Here is a 16094-nt window from a genome sequence, read left to right as displayed (position 1 = left end):
CCGTTTACTTCGGACCGCATCTATATACTCCCGCATGTATATACAACGGGCCAAGCCAGTTAATAATAATAATATAAATAATAATAATAATAATAATAATAATAATTGGTTTTGGGGGAAAGGAAATGGCGCAGTATCTGTCTCATATATCGTTGGACACCTGAACCGCGCCGTAAGAGAAGGTATAAAGGAGGGAGTGAAAGAAGAAAGGAAGAGAGAGGTGCCGTACTGGAGGGCTCCGGTATAATTTCGACCACCTGGGGATCTTTAACGTGCACTGACATCGCACAGCACACGGGCGCCTTAGCTTTTTTTTCTCCATATCAAGCCAGTTATCCGTTCGCCGCTTTTGCGCGCTTTGGGCTCGAGAGCTTATAGCCATTAGGCTTATAGCAGTTAGTCCCCCCACACTCGGGGACTAACCGTTCGTGTTCGTCGCGAGGTCGAAGCGGTGCGTTTAGTCCCATTTCGCCTACTCTGAGATCCTCGGAGTGGGCGCGACGGAGACGGGTCTCGAAGGGCGCAAAGCGAGGAAGCACGAAGGGTCTCCCGATCCGCGTGACGGGGGTTCGGCAGCGCCCACGAGACGGAGTCCGCCCTCCTCGAAGAGCGTGATGATGGCCCTTCGCTGGCGGTTGTGTTTACACGGCGCGTCGTCACGCCGATGGTGCGGTGGCTACTCGCGGGCGGGCCTCTCCTCTTTTCCGCGTCGTGTTGTGTTGCGAGGGGCCCCGCACGGCACTGTGCATGCGTACGGTAGGAGAAGGGAAAGGGGTTGGCGTGCTTTTTTTTTGTTTTACCTTCATTATTTCCGTGACCATCGTGTGGCTCGTTTCACCGCGCAGCGCGTAATTTCATATTTGCCGAGCGTGCGCGCGCTCCTCGGAACGCGCTTGGTTGTCAGCCTCGTGGGAAAGCTTTGTGGAGGCGTTTGTTCGCTCTTTTCGGCGCTAGTATACGAAAATGTTTTTTTTTTCCTTTCTATCTCCCCCCCCCCCTCCCCCTATGGAGGTTTGTTAGCCGCTTTTTTAACTCTCGTTGACCCCCGTCGTGCACCTTTCACGTATACCGCGGCCGCGAGCACTGCTTGCGCTTTCACGGTGATTCTTTTTATCGTTGTTGTTGTTGTTGTTGTTGCGGTAGGTGGAGAGGTTGTCGGCTAGAGGTGCCGCAGGCACGACTGACTATCTCTGAAGTTCTGCCGTGTGCGGAAGCGGAAGTCTTCCGCTGAATGAGGGCTCTGCGCTGAGAAGTACGTGGTTGTGCGGCGCAACGGGTCAGAAGAGCCGTCGTTGTCCAACATGAAACGGCTGCGCGTGGCTAACCCCTCCCCGACTACTGTGTTGTACGAAGCGGCGACTTGGGGCCGGATGATCGCTGGATTTATCGTGATGCAGCTGCATAAATGCGCCGGTGTTTGCAAATTTATGTGTCGCTGCGCCGTAGGGTCTAAGTGACGCAGCCCATATTTTCAAGCGAATAGACGACATTTCGAGTGCGGAAGACCTTCATCTCGCAACATGACAACCCGAGCCCCAGGTGGCATAAATGCGACCATCGTCTGAACGCACTGGAAGGTCGATGTCGTCATATCCTTCCCGTGTGTCCTCTGTCGGCTCGCTGCGTAGCATTGTACCGTGCGTCTGATTGCGTCACGAACATACCATTGATGCTTTTATCAGTAATGCACGTTTGATACAGCTGGTCGGTTTGCACATCATCCATTCAAGTATATTGTATTCGGGTTTAGTTGGGTGGTACCTTTGGCTAACTTGCAAGCTTGGTTTACTCTCATCAGGCGCAATTATTTGCCGGTGAGTGCAAATCTTCGGAGACTTTGGCCGTAGTTGGGATGACTTTGAGCCGCAAAAAAAAAAACAATACGTAGAAATAAAGCATGCTGCACGCACGCCCTCGCCTGTACACTATACAAGAGGTGACATAAACGAGAGAGAACAAGCGTTATTGTTTTGAGCCCACGTTGCGCACGTTTTGGGCTGGGCACTCTTCAGACTGACCACAGGCCTCAGAAACGAGCGAAATGAACCAAAGCTGAACAACACAATCGTGACCAATACAGCCCGCACGTATACCTCGTGATTTTGCTCTCACTGAAACAAGAAGCCTTGCAAGCTTTGTAGACAGTATATACTTTTGAGAACACGATTTGACCTGTACAGGTTTCTGCAAACATAGGGAAAAAAAATTACGCACTGTTGTGCCATATGTTTTGGGAATAAGAGAGTAATAGTAACAATCCACTTTGACGAGTTTCTGGTTAATTAAGCGTTTATATCCTAAGCGATACGTCAGTGGGCATTTGGTTCGTGTTAACGGCGTGCACTCTCTCCCTCTCTTCCTCTTTTTCCCTCAGCCTCCATAATGTTCGCCTTCGACAGCCAGAAGACGGTGAAGCGAGTGGTGAAGTCGCTGCCGTGCGTCGGAGTGGGCATCAAGTACGGCATCCCGCAGACCAGGTGGGTCAGGTTGCATGCCAAGCAACGCAGGTAACCGGCCCAATATTGCCGACGGATGGTTTCACTCTGTCCCTTGTAGGACAGGCATTGCCAATGCGTTTACAACATAGGGCCGATTACTTGTGCTGATTGATGTCTTTGGCACCCAGAGCCGTGGCCGTGTGCCGTCTCTCTGCTTGTCCTCAAATTTCTGCGTAACGCCTTGCGTGGTATAGAGCTTCATATGCGGACTGGACTTTAGATTTGTGCACAGTTCGGCACCGTTGGTGTGGAGCGTAAAGCGCGTTGCATTGGCGGTGGAAGGGATCCGCTGCGGCGCTCTGGGTCGAGTTGGATCTCATTGTCACCCGTATACGGTTGCAGCCCTGCACCATACTGAGATCGCAGTGTGAAACGAGGCAACTGTTTCCTAGCAGCGCATGCTGACGTTTTCTTTCGCGAATATCATAGCCACATTTGCCAACACGCCCTTACAAAAATGATCTATAGGCAGTCTATAGACTTCTTATAGCCTCTATTGCCTTCCTATAGACATTTATTTTTGTCCATTCATAGCCTATAGACTTTCTATAGACAAAAATCTAATAAAAGTGTACGGCCATAAATCTATAGATTGTCTATAGACTGTCTATAGGGTTTCTATTGCCTATAGACTGCTCTCTAGGGTTTGTCTATAGAGAGTCTATAGACTTTATAGACAGATGTCTATGGACAGTCTATACACTGTCTAAAGAAATTTTTGAAAGGGCGCCTCAGGAGAGCAGAGATCACCCTGTCTTCTTTTCTGCCCTCGTGGCTTTGCTTGTTGCCTGGTCTGGGCAGCGCCGCTGTTATTGGCAGTGGACGCTGTAAATACGCTGGGTGGGTGGGTGGCGCACCGTTTGCAGCGTGCATGCGTTGTGCGCGTGAACTGTGCGTGCGTGTGTTGGCTTACGATGGCTACGTCCCGTCTTGATATATTCTCCGTCGCAGGCGTGCGTCGCTCATGTCTCCGCGGCAGATCTTCCAGCAGTCCAACATGACCCAGAAGTGGCAGAGGCGGGAGATCAGTAACTTCGAGTACCTCATGTTCCTCAACACCATCGCTGGTACGTGCAGGCGCTATGTCTCTTTTCTTTGCGTTGCCTTCATTGAAACAAATGTGTGTGTGTGTGTGTGTGTGTGTGTGTGTGTGTGTGTGTGTGTGTGTGTGTGTGTGTGTGTGTGTGTGTGTGTGTGTGTGTGTGTGTGTGTGTGTGTGTGTGTGTGTGTGTGTGTGTGTGTGTGTGTGTGTGTGTGTGTGTGTGTGTGTGTGCGTGCGTGCGTGCGTGCGTGCGTGCGTGCGTGCGTGCGTGCGTGAGTGCGTGCTCAGGTTGGATGCGATTGTGTCTCGGTGCAAGGTGTACATTTCTCGGTGTATGAAGCTAAAATTTTGACTCTTTGGTTTCCTGCATATGTACCGGACCCTGTTAACTTTAGCCCGTATTTAGGGGGCGCGTATGTTTTGCTAGTGCGGGATTAATGCATACAAGCGTCCTCCGGACGTTCGATGAAGTTTCTTCTTGGGTTAATTCTGGCCTTCATCCTGAAGATTTGCTTCGGAGCAGCAAGACAAGACACAGCAGATGGAAGCACACAGTGCGGAGCGCCGCGCTGTGTGCTAGAGCGCTGCACGGGCCTCATTTTAAAGCCCGGTCCGGGCCCGAGGCTCAAATCCCGTGCCCAGCCCAGGCACGGGGCATCAAGCCCGGGACGAGCTCCCTACGTTTTCGCTCTGTTTAGTTCGGGTCCGTTCCCGAAGCAGCTGAAGAGGTAAACTGTTCAGTGTACAAGTAGGCTTCTATACTGTACTCGAGTAGAGAAGTGGGCGGCGAAGCGCTCAAAAATAAAAAAAAAACATGTCTTGATAAACACAAAAAGAAGAGAAGATGAAGCGGGTTCTTCCGCTCGGCTTTTTCAACAGTGGTCCCTCCTGTAAGTAACTCAGAAGTTTCGAGAGCCATATGCAAAGGGCTTCACACACGCGTTAATAAACTGCTTTGCGTTACGTCTATATTTGTTATCCGTTATTTTTTGCCGGCCACAGTGTTGTGTTCATGGCCGCACTGCATGCCAATAATCTTTCATTAGAGACGAAAAGTTAAAGCACCTGTTTATTGCGTAGCATGTGCTGAAAGACCCGAAGTGACCAATATGCTCTTCTCCAATGGCGTTTCACATCGCATAGCGACGTGTTTTGGGGAAGTGAAGGCACACAATCAAGGGCTGTTTTGGAACAAAGGCCTGTCCATCGAGCATTTGATTTGAGGTCCGTCTCCAGCGGCTCTTAGGAGGTTTCAAATGTCCAGTCGCGAACGCTAACACAAAATCGAGCAGATGCGGGGCGCCTTTTGGTAGTTCAGACTGCGTGTGCTCGTTGGTAGCAAGAAAAGCCCAAGCCAGCAGTGTTCTGTATTTTAGCAGGTGAACGCACTCATGTAAATGAGCTGTGTGTCAGGCATTAGACAACGCGTCGCTAAGAACAACGCAGTAGGGCAACAAGCTGCTGAATTTTGCGCTTTTGAATCTGCGGCGCGAGTGGCCTTTCGCTCCTGTGCTTCAGTTACTGAAAAATGACACGTAATTTCTTCCCTCGTTCAACACGGCCAATCTGCGCATCCAAAATTACTCGGACATGGCACTGTGAGGGACGTTGATTAAACTCGTTCTTCAAATGACGTAGCGTCAACGATGAACTGCATACAAATAATTGAGTTCCGGGGATTATTTCGATTTCCGAGACGTTCCGGACAGCTGGTAAACAAGAAGAAAAATGTATTTTTGTTTTACTTGAGAGAAAAATGCAACTATTGCAGACACCAAAAAATAAGTAAATATGCGTTAAGTGACTTTTTTTCTCGGGCCGCACCGTGGCGCTATTTCACCTGCGTCATTGCTAGAACGACCCGGGTCTACTTCTCCTTGCAAAATGTTTAATCAAAAGCCGGTCCTTTTTATACGGGACTGAGCCCGACCGGGCCCGCGCTCGGGCCAGAGCCGGCGAAACAGCGCTTTTTCCTGCTTCTCGCTGGCTTCTCTGCCGTGTCTTGTGTTGCCGCGGTGAAGCCAATCTTTTAGAATAAGTCACCAACTGGCCAATAAAGCCCTTCTACATGCATCGCATGCACATGATGTTGATTACTGCCTTGCAGAACCTTGACGATCTGTAAGCGGCACTGAAACGCTTAAATAAGAAGCACGCAACTTCAGCAACGTTTCCACCTCTCTATCGTGTGTTGTATTTAGGCGCCGGCGATTTGTGCAGGTTTCATGTTGACAGATTTTCTGCAAGCTACTGAGAGTTTCTGTGCTTAAATTACTTGCAGTAGCCTTAGACGTAAGATGCCTTCGTGAATCGCTTCGGCCTTCACCATTGCAGGAACATGACACTTGTCATTCGCGGTTAAGCTTAGCAAATTCTTAACCACATAACCATCGTCCTCGTGAACCTCTCTTAGAGAAAACCGAATTCGAAGCCTCCTCCCGAGCGTTAGGTGGTGACGCCCGCTGGTCCGTGGGGCATGACCCTTGTAATTTGCGGTTAAGCTTAACAAATTCTTAACCACATAACCATCGTCCTCGTGAACCTCTCTTAGAGAAAACCAATTCGAAGCCTCCTCCCGAGCGTTAGGCGGTGACGCCCGCTGGTCCGTGAGGCATGACCCTTGTAATTTGCGGTTAAGCTTAACAAATTCTTAACCACATAACCTTCGGCCTCGTGAACCTCTCTTAGAGAAAACCGAATTCGAAGCCTCCTCCCGAGCGGTAGGCGGTGACGCCCGCTGGTCCGTGGGGCATGACCCTTGTAATTTGCGGTTAAGCTTAACAAATTCTTAACCACATAACCATCATCCTCGTGAACCTCTCAGAGAAAACCAATTCGAAGCCTCCTCCCGAGCGGTAGGCGGTGACGCCCGCTGGTCCGTGAGGCATGACCCTTGTAATTTGCGGTTAAGCTTAACAAATTCTTAACCACGTAACCTTCGGCCTCGTGAACCTCTCTTAGAGAAAACCGAATTCGAAGCCTCCTCCCGAGCGTTAGGCGGTGACGCCCGCTGGTCCGTGAGGCATGACCCTTGTAATTTGCGGTTAAGCTTAACAAATTCTTAACCACGTAACCTTCGGCCTCGTGAACCTCTCTTAGAGAAAACCGAATTCGAAGCCTCCTCCCGAGCGTTAGGCGGTGACGCCCGCTGGTCCGTGAGGCATGACCCTTGTAATTTGAGGTTAAGCTTAACAAATTCTTAACCACATAACCTTCGGCCTCGTGAACCTCTCTTAGAGAAAACCGAATTCGAGGCCTCCTCCCGAGCGTTAGGCGGCGACGCCCGCTGGTCCGTGAGGCGTGCCGCGTACAGGGAGGGTTTCCCGCCCAGGACGCACCTACAACGACCTGAACCAGTACCCGGTGTTTCCGTGGGTGCTCACCAACTACGAGTCTCCCGAGCTGGACCTGAGCCTGCCCAGCAACTACCGGGACCTGTCCAAGCCCATCGGCGCGCTGAACCCGAGCCGGCGGGCGTTCTTCGAGGAGCGCTACGACACGTGGGAGCACGAGGTCATCCCGCCCTTCCACTACGGCACCCACTACTCGACGGCCGCGTTCACGCTCAACTGGCTGGTGCGCGTGGAGCCCTTCACCACGCTGTTCCTGGCGCTGCAGGGGGGCAAGTTCGATCACGCGAACCGCATGTTCGCCTCCATCGGCCAGTCCTGGAAGAACTGCCAGCGCGACACCTCCGACGTCAAGGAGCTCATCCCGGAGTTCTTCTACCTGCCCGAGATGCTGGTCAACAAGAACGGCTACCAGCTGGGCCGCCAGGAGGACGGCACGCCCGTCGGCGACGTCGTCCTGCCCCCGTGGGCCGCCTCGCCCGAGGAGTTCGTGCGCATCAACCGCATGGCGAGTGGGCCTTCCTGTTTCTCACACCCCTGTCACGCGGCATTTCTCGAGGGCCTTTCTTTCCAGCAGAGGGGCGCAGCTACACGGTGCAGCCCAAAGGGGAAACAGTCGTTGAGGCTTAATTAGCACCCACTGCTGCGCTCGAGGCGGCTGAAGTGAGTGTTTTAAAATTAAACTGGGGAATTCTGTTGATTCGTGGAGGTCAGAAAATTCTTTATTCTAATTGCTTCTTTAAAAGAAATGCTACAGCTACTCTAATCAGCAGCAGCACACATGTGTATCGCCTTGGCCACCAGAAGCACGCGGTGTTGCCGCAACAATATTATTGTTTTGAAATCTGAGCATAAAATATAAACAGCCTGTGCAGAAAACAAAGCCAGACACACCTTTCGTATTTTTTAACGATGTTTTAAAACATTGTTGACTTATGTATTTTTTTCATTGTTTTTACTTTTTGACGTTGGATGGCACTGCGATCGCAGGTTCTCGAAGGCCGCGCCTTTGGGCTCCAAAGGTCTCTGACGGACGCCTTCGCCTCCAAGGCCCTTTGCGGCAAAGGCGCAATATTTGTGCCGTGTAGCTGCACTCCTTACGCCTTTGGACATAGGGACCTGATTCTCAGAGGCCTTTGCCGTGCCCGTGTGACAGGGGTATTAAAACACTCGAGTATCAGCGCCGTGCTCCTTTTTTTCCCCCATTTTTTGTCTTAGTGCCGCGAAAATAATCGCACAAGCGAGGACTTGTAGGGAACGACGCCATAATTTTAAAAGCAAATGTGAGCGTTTTTATTCTGTCTACTATGAGGGGAGCAGAGGGGCGTGTGTTGTATATTTTATTTGAGCGCTTTTTTTTTTACAGCGATGCTATTAGTTGCGTGAACGGCGTCGTTGGCGTAACACATCACGTTACCATCTCATGGTCACGTGACCAGTGATGTCACCGGCAGACCGGAGCCGTACGAGCGCGCTCCGCATGGGTGTTGGTGGAGTCTCCTCAATTCACTGCGGACAGCAAAAGCACAAATCGCAAAAGCACTAACAGATTCGCTTATCAAACGGAATGATGAGAAAGCATGATTGTAGAAACATCTATTTTAATGAAACTGGCCCAGTGGCGGAATAGGTGGCTCGGCCAACTTCCGGTCTGTCATGCGCGTGGCGTGCAGCTGTGCTGACGGCCTGCTCCGAGTTGAGCCACTCGGGAAGTTTGCCGTATCAGTTATTTAAGGACAACTGCAGAGGTTTTAGAATTGGAACGAGCCTAAGGGGTCGAGTGTGTGAAACTTGCAATTAAAGCTGTGCCAGCATGTAAAATGGCGACGTACTCGCCGAATAAAGACGCTGCGGCAGTCGGGCTTCTCCGCAGCGCACAGCGTCAGGAGAGGGGGGGGGGGTATGATGACGTCATCTACGGCGGCGGTACATTTCCAACGCAGAAACGTCTGCTTTGAAGGAAGAAAACCTACGCCACCGATGGCAAAGCCTGCGGAGCGTTGTATGGCCGCGAGGGAAATTTGGAATCGCATCGTCAGTGACGTCATCACCGAGCTGCTTCTCTGCTCTCCGACGCTGTGAGGAGAAGCCTAAAGTTTAATCTGCGGTTACGTTACCGTTGTAAATGCTGGCGCAAAAAAAAAAAAAAACTTCGCTTGCTTTACCTACGGGCTTTACACGTTCCAATCCTTGAATCTCGCGCAATTCATGGAAACCGGTTCATCTTCCCTTCAAGAATTTGGCTACTCTGTGCCCCCTCAGGCCCTGGAGTCCGAGTTCGTCTCCTGCCAGTTGCACCAGTGGATCGACCTCATCTTCGGCTACAAGCAGAGGGGTGAGTCGCTCGAGCAGTGCGCCTTATGCCTCGCAGCTTTGCTCGTACACATATGTGTCGGCGGTGTTAGAATAAATCGTCTCAAAACCAACCGGAGGGGTACGCCGTTGACAACAGGCTTAATAGACAGTTTTAGTGTAGCTGGACAGCCTTACGGCAAATACGGCAACGCGTTGCTATTGCTACCTTTTCCAGGCTTGCCTATTGCCACATTGGATGTACGCTAGCAGTTACCGTAGTTACCGTGTTCACCGTCCGGTGGTGCTAAAACTCTCTAATAACGTAGTGGTCCCTCAGGATCCGTCACCTCAAACCTCGACGTTTTCGCTTGTACCACGAACTGACGCCGCCAGTTATTGCGTTCATTACCAGCAGTGTCAGCTGGGCCCTCAAACGAAAAGTAAAATTCAGGCTACTCGGTGCGGCAGAGAATTTCTTGGAAGTCCTCCGAGGACCCTGAAATAAACGAAATTGGTAAGGGGAACACTGAGGACAACTCCGTGCAATTTTTGTTCTTAGAGAAAAAAAAATAATCAGTCATTTGGCTCTACGTGGCTTTGACGTTTGTTCAGCAACAAAAGACGCATTTATTGCCGAAAAAATTGCTATTTTTTCCCGCCACTCGATTCAAAATTGTGACGTCAAGGGCTCCTTGATCGCCGTTTGAAAGTGAGCGCCTAGCCTCAGGTATCCGGGAACAAAAATCGGTCTTGACGTCACCGCAGTTCGCTAGCGAGAACTGCCTGTGGCGGCGATACCTGTATCTTAATGTTTTACCGCTTCTAACTTAAAGGCTCCGTTTTCAATTTAAGTAGCATCGAACGCGGTAATCTATCGATACAGGCCAGCTTCAATTTGTCCTCAGTGTCCTTTCAACACGAGCACCTCTGGAATGTCACACCAGCTCTTGCCTTGTCATCTGTGCGTCTTTCCGCCGTAGTTGTCTTTGCTGCCACTTTCAGGCATTCAGCACTCCGTCCGGCGGTGCGCCAATCGCACTTATCGTAGCGCGGTTCTCAGCAGGGATAATTGGTCCGTGTCTGCGTTTCATCTGTGGTTGAGTGTTCCGAGTCATGAGCATATTCGTTTTACGTCGCGCCATGCCACAGTTTTGAGAAAAAAAAAAAAAACCTGTTCACCTCTTCTGTGCTTGCTAAGGCTGGCTTAAGGACAAAGTTGTGGGAAATTTAACACTCCGTCAGGAGCGGTGGGTGTAAACATTCAGCTGTTGCTGATGCTGTGAAAGCGATTCGCCAGTGTTCTAATGATGGCCTCTGATATTGTCAACACAAGGTGGTTATAATGCGCAGGCATCACTGTCCGATGTCGCACAATGTTTGGATATTGCAACTCAGTCTCCGCAATAGAGCGAAAAGCAAAAGGGCTCATCGGCTCGTCTTCTCGAGCGAAAAGCTTCAATAGCAGTGTCGCGCGACAGCCGAGCTACAGGCTCAAAGTTAACACGGAATGAAACTGCAATATGCGCCAACACTGCACCAAAACGTTCTCTATGGGGTAGCTTCGATAGCTTAGCAAGATAGCTTAGCATTTAAAACACCTTATTGAAACTGAATTTCCTATTGCTGGGACGTTCATTCATAACCTCGAGCGCGGAGTGTGCAAATAGGCCCTGCTACATTTAATTCAAAGTTTGGGACAAGTTTTTCTCCTCAGTGCTGTGCCGGGGCGCGACAGAAAACGGATATTCTCACGACTGGGCACGCTCGAACAACCACTGAGAAACGTGGGACGAGCGCGCGATTGGCGTACTGTTGAGCAACCCTAGATATAGGTACTGTCGATCGGGCGGCACATTGGACAGTGCCTTCCTAATAATGACGTGCGGATCGTCCACTTTCTGAGGTTGCTACTTGTTAATCACTTCCTTGACATCGTAAAAAAGAAAAAAAAAAGGAGTGCTCAGCATCCCGTCCATTTGGCGTTATTTTATACGAGCGTACAAAACTGATATCGCTTCGGGTCCCCGGCGGCCGGACCGATTTTTCATAGACTCCATTATCCCCTTAGAATGGCTCAGCGGAGAGCAAGAGTTGGTTGGGGCAAACTCCCCTTCCGCCCTGGGCGCCGTGTTTATTTTACGAGGGGCGCTCGCACGAGTTGTGTCTTAAAACCGTGCAGCGCTCTAGAAGCCGCAGCCGACATGTAGAAATCTAGTGCCTAATTTACAAAAACTGAAAGCACGTAGTATCAACAGTTTGAAGGCTGACCGCGGTCACCGGCGTGCAGGCTAATCGCGATAGCAATAGATAACTGATAAGACGCCGGCCGATCACGAAGGGATAGCGGCGAAGGGGTTGAGTGAATTAAGCGCTTGATAAGGCGAGGCTTCCCCGCGCTGCACCGTTTTAGTACGCAGGCGACTACACAGAAGGCAGAAACGCGCGCGCCATCTCTCGTCCGCCGGGCGCACCGACTCGGGCAAAGCTCCCTCCGTCGCGGGCGCTGTGAGGAGGAGGCTGAGCTCTTGTTCCGCTCGTTCTCCTCCTCGTCGGTCTAGGTGGCGGCTAATTAAAATCGTGATCGCGGGGCGTGGCTCTGTTTGCGTTGCGGCCGCCGGCGCCGCTTCGTCGTCGTCTTTGCCGTCGTCACGGCAGGGAGGGCGGGCGCCTTGCGCGTAACTCGACCTGCGCGCGCGAGTGCATTGTGTGCGTGCGTGCGCGCGCAACGCACGGCGTTCGTTGTGGGCGATGAGCGCCGGCTGGCCCTGCCCGCCTGCTCGAGTTTCGATTAGGGGCGCTCGCCCATGAGCCCATCTGGTTTAATGGGCCCGGGATACGTCGTCGTCTGCCCTCCCCCCATCTTCCCGGTGCCCACATGCGTCGCTTGTTAATGACCTTATTCGTCTTGGGAGCCGCTCATCTTACCTGCCCACCACCACGGCCGAGCCCCTTGTCGGGCTCGTGACCGGTGCGGGCTTATAGCATCATCTGCTGCAGCGCGCGGCTCCGTACGAACGTGAAGAATGCCGAGTCCAACTCTTGTTTTTTTTTTCTTCTCGACGCAGATGTACGGCTGCTCGGGCTTCGGTCTCGCTAATTGGCCCGCTCGGTAATTCTGCAAAGCGTCTGTACTCTGTCTCACAATTTGCTGGCGCCGAAGTGGAAACCGCACTGCTGGCGCCAACGTTTCGGGGTGGAACTGTCAAGGCTGGCTTCGCGCCCGCCGCTTCGAGAACTGTGATGACCCAATGTGTGGCAGCGAAAGTGCTGTCTGATCACGCGCTGCCCTGACGGCGAATAGCCCTGATCATCCGGTGGCCCGTGCTGTATACATATAGCTTCCTGTTCGGCGCCAACAAATTGTGAGACGGTAAACGTGCAGTCGTTCTGAGTAATCTGCGCTGGTAGTTATTGCGAGGCTATAACTGTCACATTTTTGTTATATAGTGTGGCGACAGGCCACCCAACGAAGGCTTCGCAGGCTTCGTCTTAATTTCACAAACACTTGCAGTTGTTGTGCAACGAAGGGCTACCTTTCAGGCGTTTTGTGTTAGATTCTGTAGCGCCATGAGCCTCGTCTGTCGCTGTGTGCGCATGCGCACATTCGATGCATGCATTTGTGTGAACGTGACGGTGTCTCATGTGGCATGTGTTTCTGTTGCGCTTGTTTGATTGGAGTGTTCGCGAGGCTAGCAACTTTGAAGAAAACAGTCTGAAAATCTAATTAATCTTTTCAAGCCTCGATGTGCCTCTTGTCTGCACTTTTTCGTCAAGCGTCGCCAGTGCCATGCTTAACGCTACGGAGCGCTGCGCCTCACCTTACGACGCGCCGCTTAGACATTGGCGCACATGAAAGGGACCATAGCGATGGACAAGCGAGTAATGGAAAGGAGTAGACTCGGAAAGGAACCGGCCTCGTGTGCACGATGATCCTTGTTTAAGCCGTCCTTTCTGTGTTTTTAAGAATTAGTATGCATTTGTGTGCCGTATTCTGTTGCTATAGTGTGTGTAGAAGTGCTTGGCGCCGGGCGCTTGCTTTTCCTGGTTTAACGCTTATTCGCTTTGTCTGCTTGTGTTTTTATTCTCCCTGTGGTGTCTTTAGGTTCCGGTAGGAGAGCGAGTAAGTTCACGTTTGCAAGCGCTACTCCTTTGGGAATGCGGTGGTGGTGCTGGGCGATGTGGTAGCAACATCTATTACTGGCCCGAAAAATTCTTTACTGTTCATGTAACTAGAAAGAGCTGCGCGTTTTGGTGTTGCCAGCGGCCTCTGAAGTTACGTTATGTCGTGTAGTTATCAAGAGAAGCCTGGAACTGTAGTTGTTTAAGGACTGTAGTTGTTTAAGGAACTGTAAGGATCTCGAGTGTCTAAATCGAGCGAAGACTGCTAAACCCATCACAGGGTGCCCACAGCGAATGCAGATGTTTCAAACCGATCGCAGAGTGCCTGAACCTAGCGCAGAGTGCCCGAGCCGAGGGTAAGAGTGCCCAAACCGTGCGCAGAGTGCCAAAAACCGATATAGATGCAGCCAATGGTGCCGAAAGCGAAGGCACAGGACAGCTGACTTCTTGCTTTGAGACTAAAGGCTGAGCCTCTATAACTGAGTAGCGCTCCCTTTTTCATGTTTCTTTGTAACCGTTAATGGCACCTCCTACTGTCGGCAGCCTATTGCAGCTGTGAAATAGCCACGCTCAGTTTTGAACATATCCAAAGCTTGTTCTAACGAACCAGGATCGGACTCGGAAACCTGCTCGCATGTACGAGATTGGTCTGTGATTGGCTGTCGTCGGCCATTGCACTATATATATAGCGCACGGGAACCGCTCAGTGACGAGACGGAAGTAGCGATTTTTGCGAGGAGCTTTGCGTTTCCGGCCTTTGAGAGGGATGCAGGACAGTTCTTTGATGATCACCATTTTCTCGCAGAAGTATAGATATACAAAAAAGTAATAAATACAGTGGGCATTTGCCGCAATCTGATTTTTCCAATGAGTTGGATGCTGGGACACTAGTGTTGTGTTTTCTCTTTGTTGACCAGTGGAGATGACTCGCGTTCAAATCGGATAATTTATTTCCATACAGATGGAGTAGGAGCTGCCTTCAGTGAGAACTGAAACACCAGTTCTATTTTTTTTCGAGGAGGCAAATGTATTGTGAAAGGAAATTTTTCAACCCGAAAAAAATATATATACTTAGGTGCACTTCCTGTCAGTAGGTGAATACTCACGCAATAATAATGATAACGTCTGTGCCCATCGGTCCAGTTTCAGGATATGTAACGCCCAACAAGCTTGTCGGCGCGTATTTCGGCTGTCTCTTTAACCAGAATTATAGCGAGTCTGACTCGATCTCCGAGTTCCCGAGAGTTCGAACCCGACCGCGGCGGCTGCGTTTCGATGGAGGCGAAACGCTAAGGCGCCCGAGTGCTGTGCGATGTCAGTGCACGTTAAAGATCCCCAGGTGGTCGAAATCACTCTGGAGCCCTCCACTACGGCACCTCTTTCTTCTTTCACTCCCTCCTTTATCCCTTCCTTTACGGTGCGGTTCGGGTGTCCGTCGGCATGTGAGACACAGCGCTATTTCCTTTCCCCAAAAACCAATTTTCATTTTTTTTTCTTTTTTTTTTACTCCATTTCGTGCATGCGTTTTACCGTAGGGGGATCTTGGCCCGCCCGCCGCGGTGGCTCAGTGGTTAGGGCGCTCGACTACTGATCCGGAGTTCCCGGGTTCGAACCCGACCGCGGCGGCTGCGTTTTTATGGAGGAAAAACGCTAAGGCGCCCGTGTGCTGTGCGATGTCAGTGCACGTTAAAGATCCCCAGGTGGTCAAAATTATTCCGGAGCCCTCCACTACGGCACCTCTCTCTTCCTTTCTCCTTTCACTCCCTCCTTTATCCGTTCCCTTACGGCGCGGTTCAGGTGTCCAACGATATATGAGAGAGATACTGAGCCATTGCCTTTCCCCCAAAAACCAATTATTATTATTATTATTATTATGTTGGCCCCAAATTCGTGGCGAAAAGGGGATGGTAGAACATTTCCCACCGCTGCACGAAACTAACGCCGTGCGTGGCGCTGCGTGTACGTGTGTATATGTACGGCGCCCCCGGGTGCGCAGCGGAGCAATTTGTCGACGCGCCTGAGGAGCCGCGGCGAAGTGGGCGCGCGTCCGGTTCGTCCGTACCCTCCGCGTTTTGTCTCTCTGCGCGCCCTCCCAGCGGGGTGTCCGGGCCGCTCGTTGTTCGGAGCGGGGAATCTCCCAGCGGGGCCAAAGTACCCCGCGCGGCCATCCGTCTTGGTGACTTTCGCGGGCGAACGCTGCTGCGCCGACCCGTCGAGACTGCCGCGCCGTTTGCGGTCAGTGCGCCCCGGTCGTGTGAGCCGAATTGCGGTCTTTTAAGCAGTGAGCCGGAGTCGTACCGTCCCCGTGTGAGTGCCGTCTGCGGCGGTCGCCGCGTCTCACTCGCTCGAGGCGAGTGGTGCGGATGTCGGTGTAGCATCGAACGCACCTCGGACACTCGCGGTACACCATTTTCTTGTGCCCGTACGTGCGCATCGCGGTTTTTGAGGAGAGGCAATGACGAAGCAAGTGTTTCGCATACCTCGGTGGACACCAGAACCGCGCCGTAAGGGAAGGGATAAAGGAGGGAGTGAAAGAAGAAAGGAAGGAAGAGGTGCCGTAGTGGTCGTCTCCGGAATAGTTTCGACCACCAGGGGATCTTTAACGTCTGCTGACATCGCAGCATCTTCGTCTTGTTTGATAAAAAAAAAAATGCGAGAAACGTCGTAAGTGCGTCCGCTACCGTGAGCTAGTGAAAAGAAACCACTCGCGTATCTCGTATCTGACCCCACCCCCCCTCCTCTTGTATTCCCGACGTGGACGCGTAAGCACGTTCTATCCACGTTTTGGAG

The 16094-nt window shown here is 51.5% G+C and overlaps 1 protein-coding gene across 1 annotated transcript in view; it reads left to right on the top strand.

Annotated features, from left to right (window-relative positions):
• The window catches only part of LOC144129058 (neurobeachin-like), a 318181-nt gene that overhangs the window by 278022 nt on the left and 24065 nt on the right, over positions 1 to 16094 (top strand). Inside the window, 5 exon segments of the mRNA XM_077662943.1 lie at positions 2375 to 2477; positions 3450 to 3565; positions 6872 to 7398; positions 9153 to 9225; positions 13288 to 13305. Coding sequence (XP_077519069.1) covers positions 2375 to 2477; positions 3450 to 3565; positions 6872 to 7398; positions 9153 to 9225; positions 13288 to 13305 — 837 coding nt within the window.

This window comes from Amblyomma americanum, chromosome 4, assembly GCF_052857255.1.
Source record: "Amblyomma americanum isolate KBUSLIRL-KWMA chromosome 4, ASM5285725v1, whole genome shotgun sequence".
Classification (NCBI taxonomy): Eukaryota; Metazoa; Arthropoda; class Arachnida; order Ixodida; family Ixodidae; genus Amblyomma; species Amblyomma americanum.
This window is presented reverse-complemented; position numbering and strand designations above follow the sequence as displayed.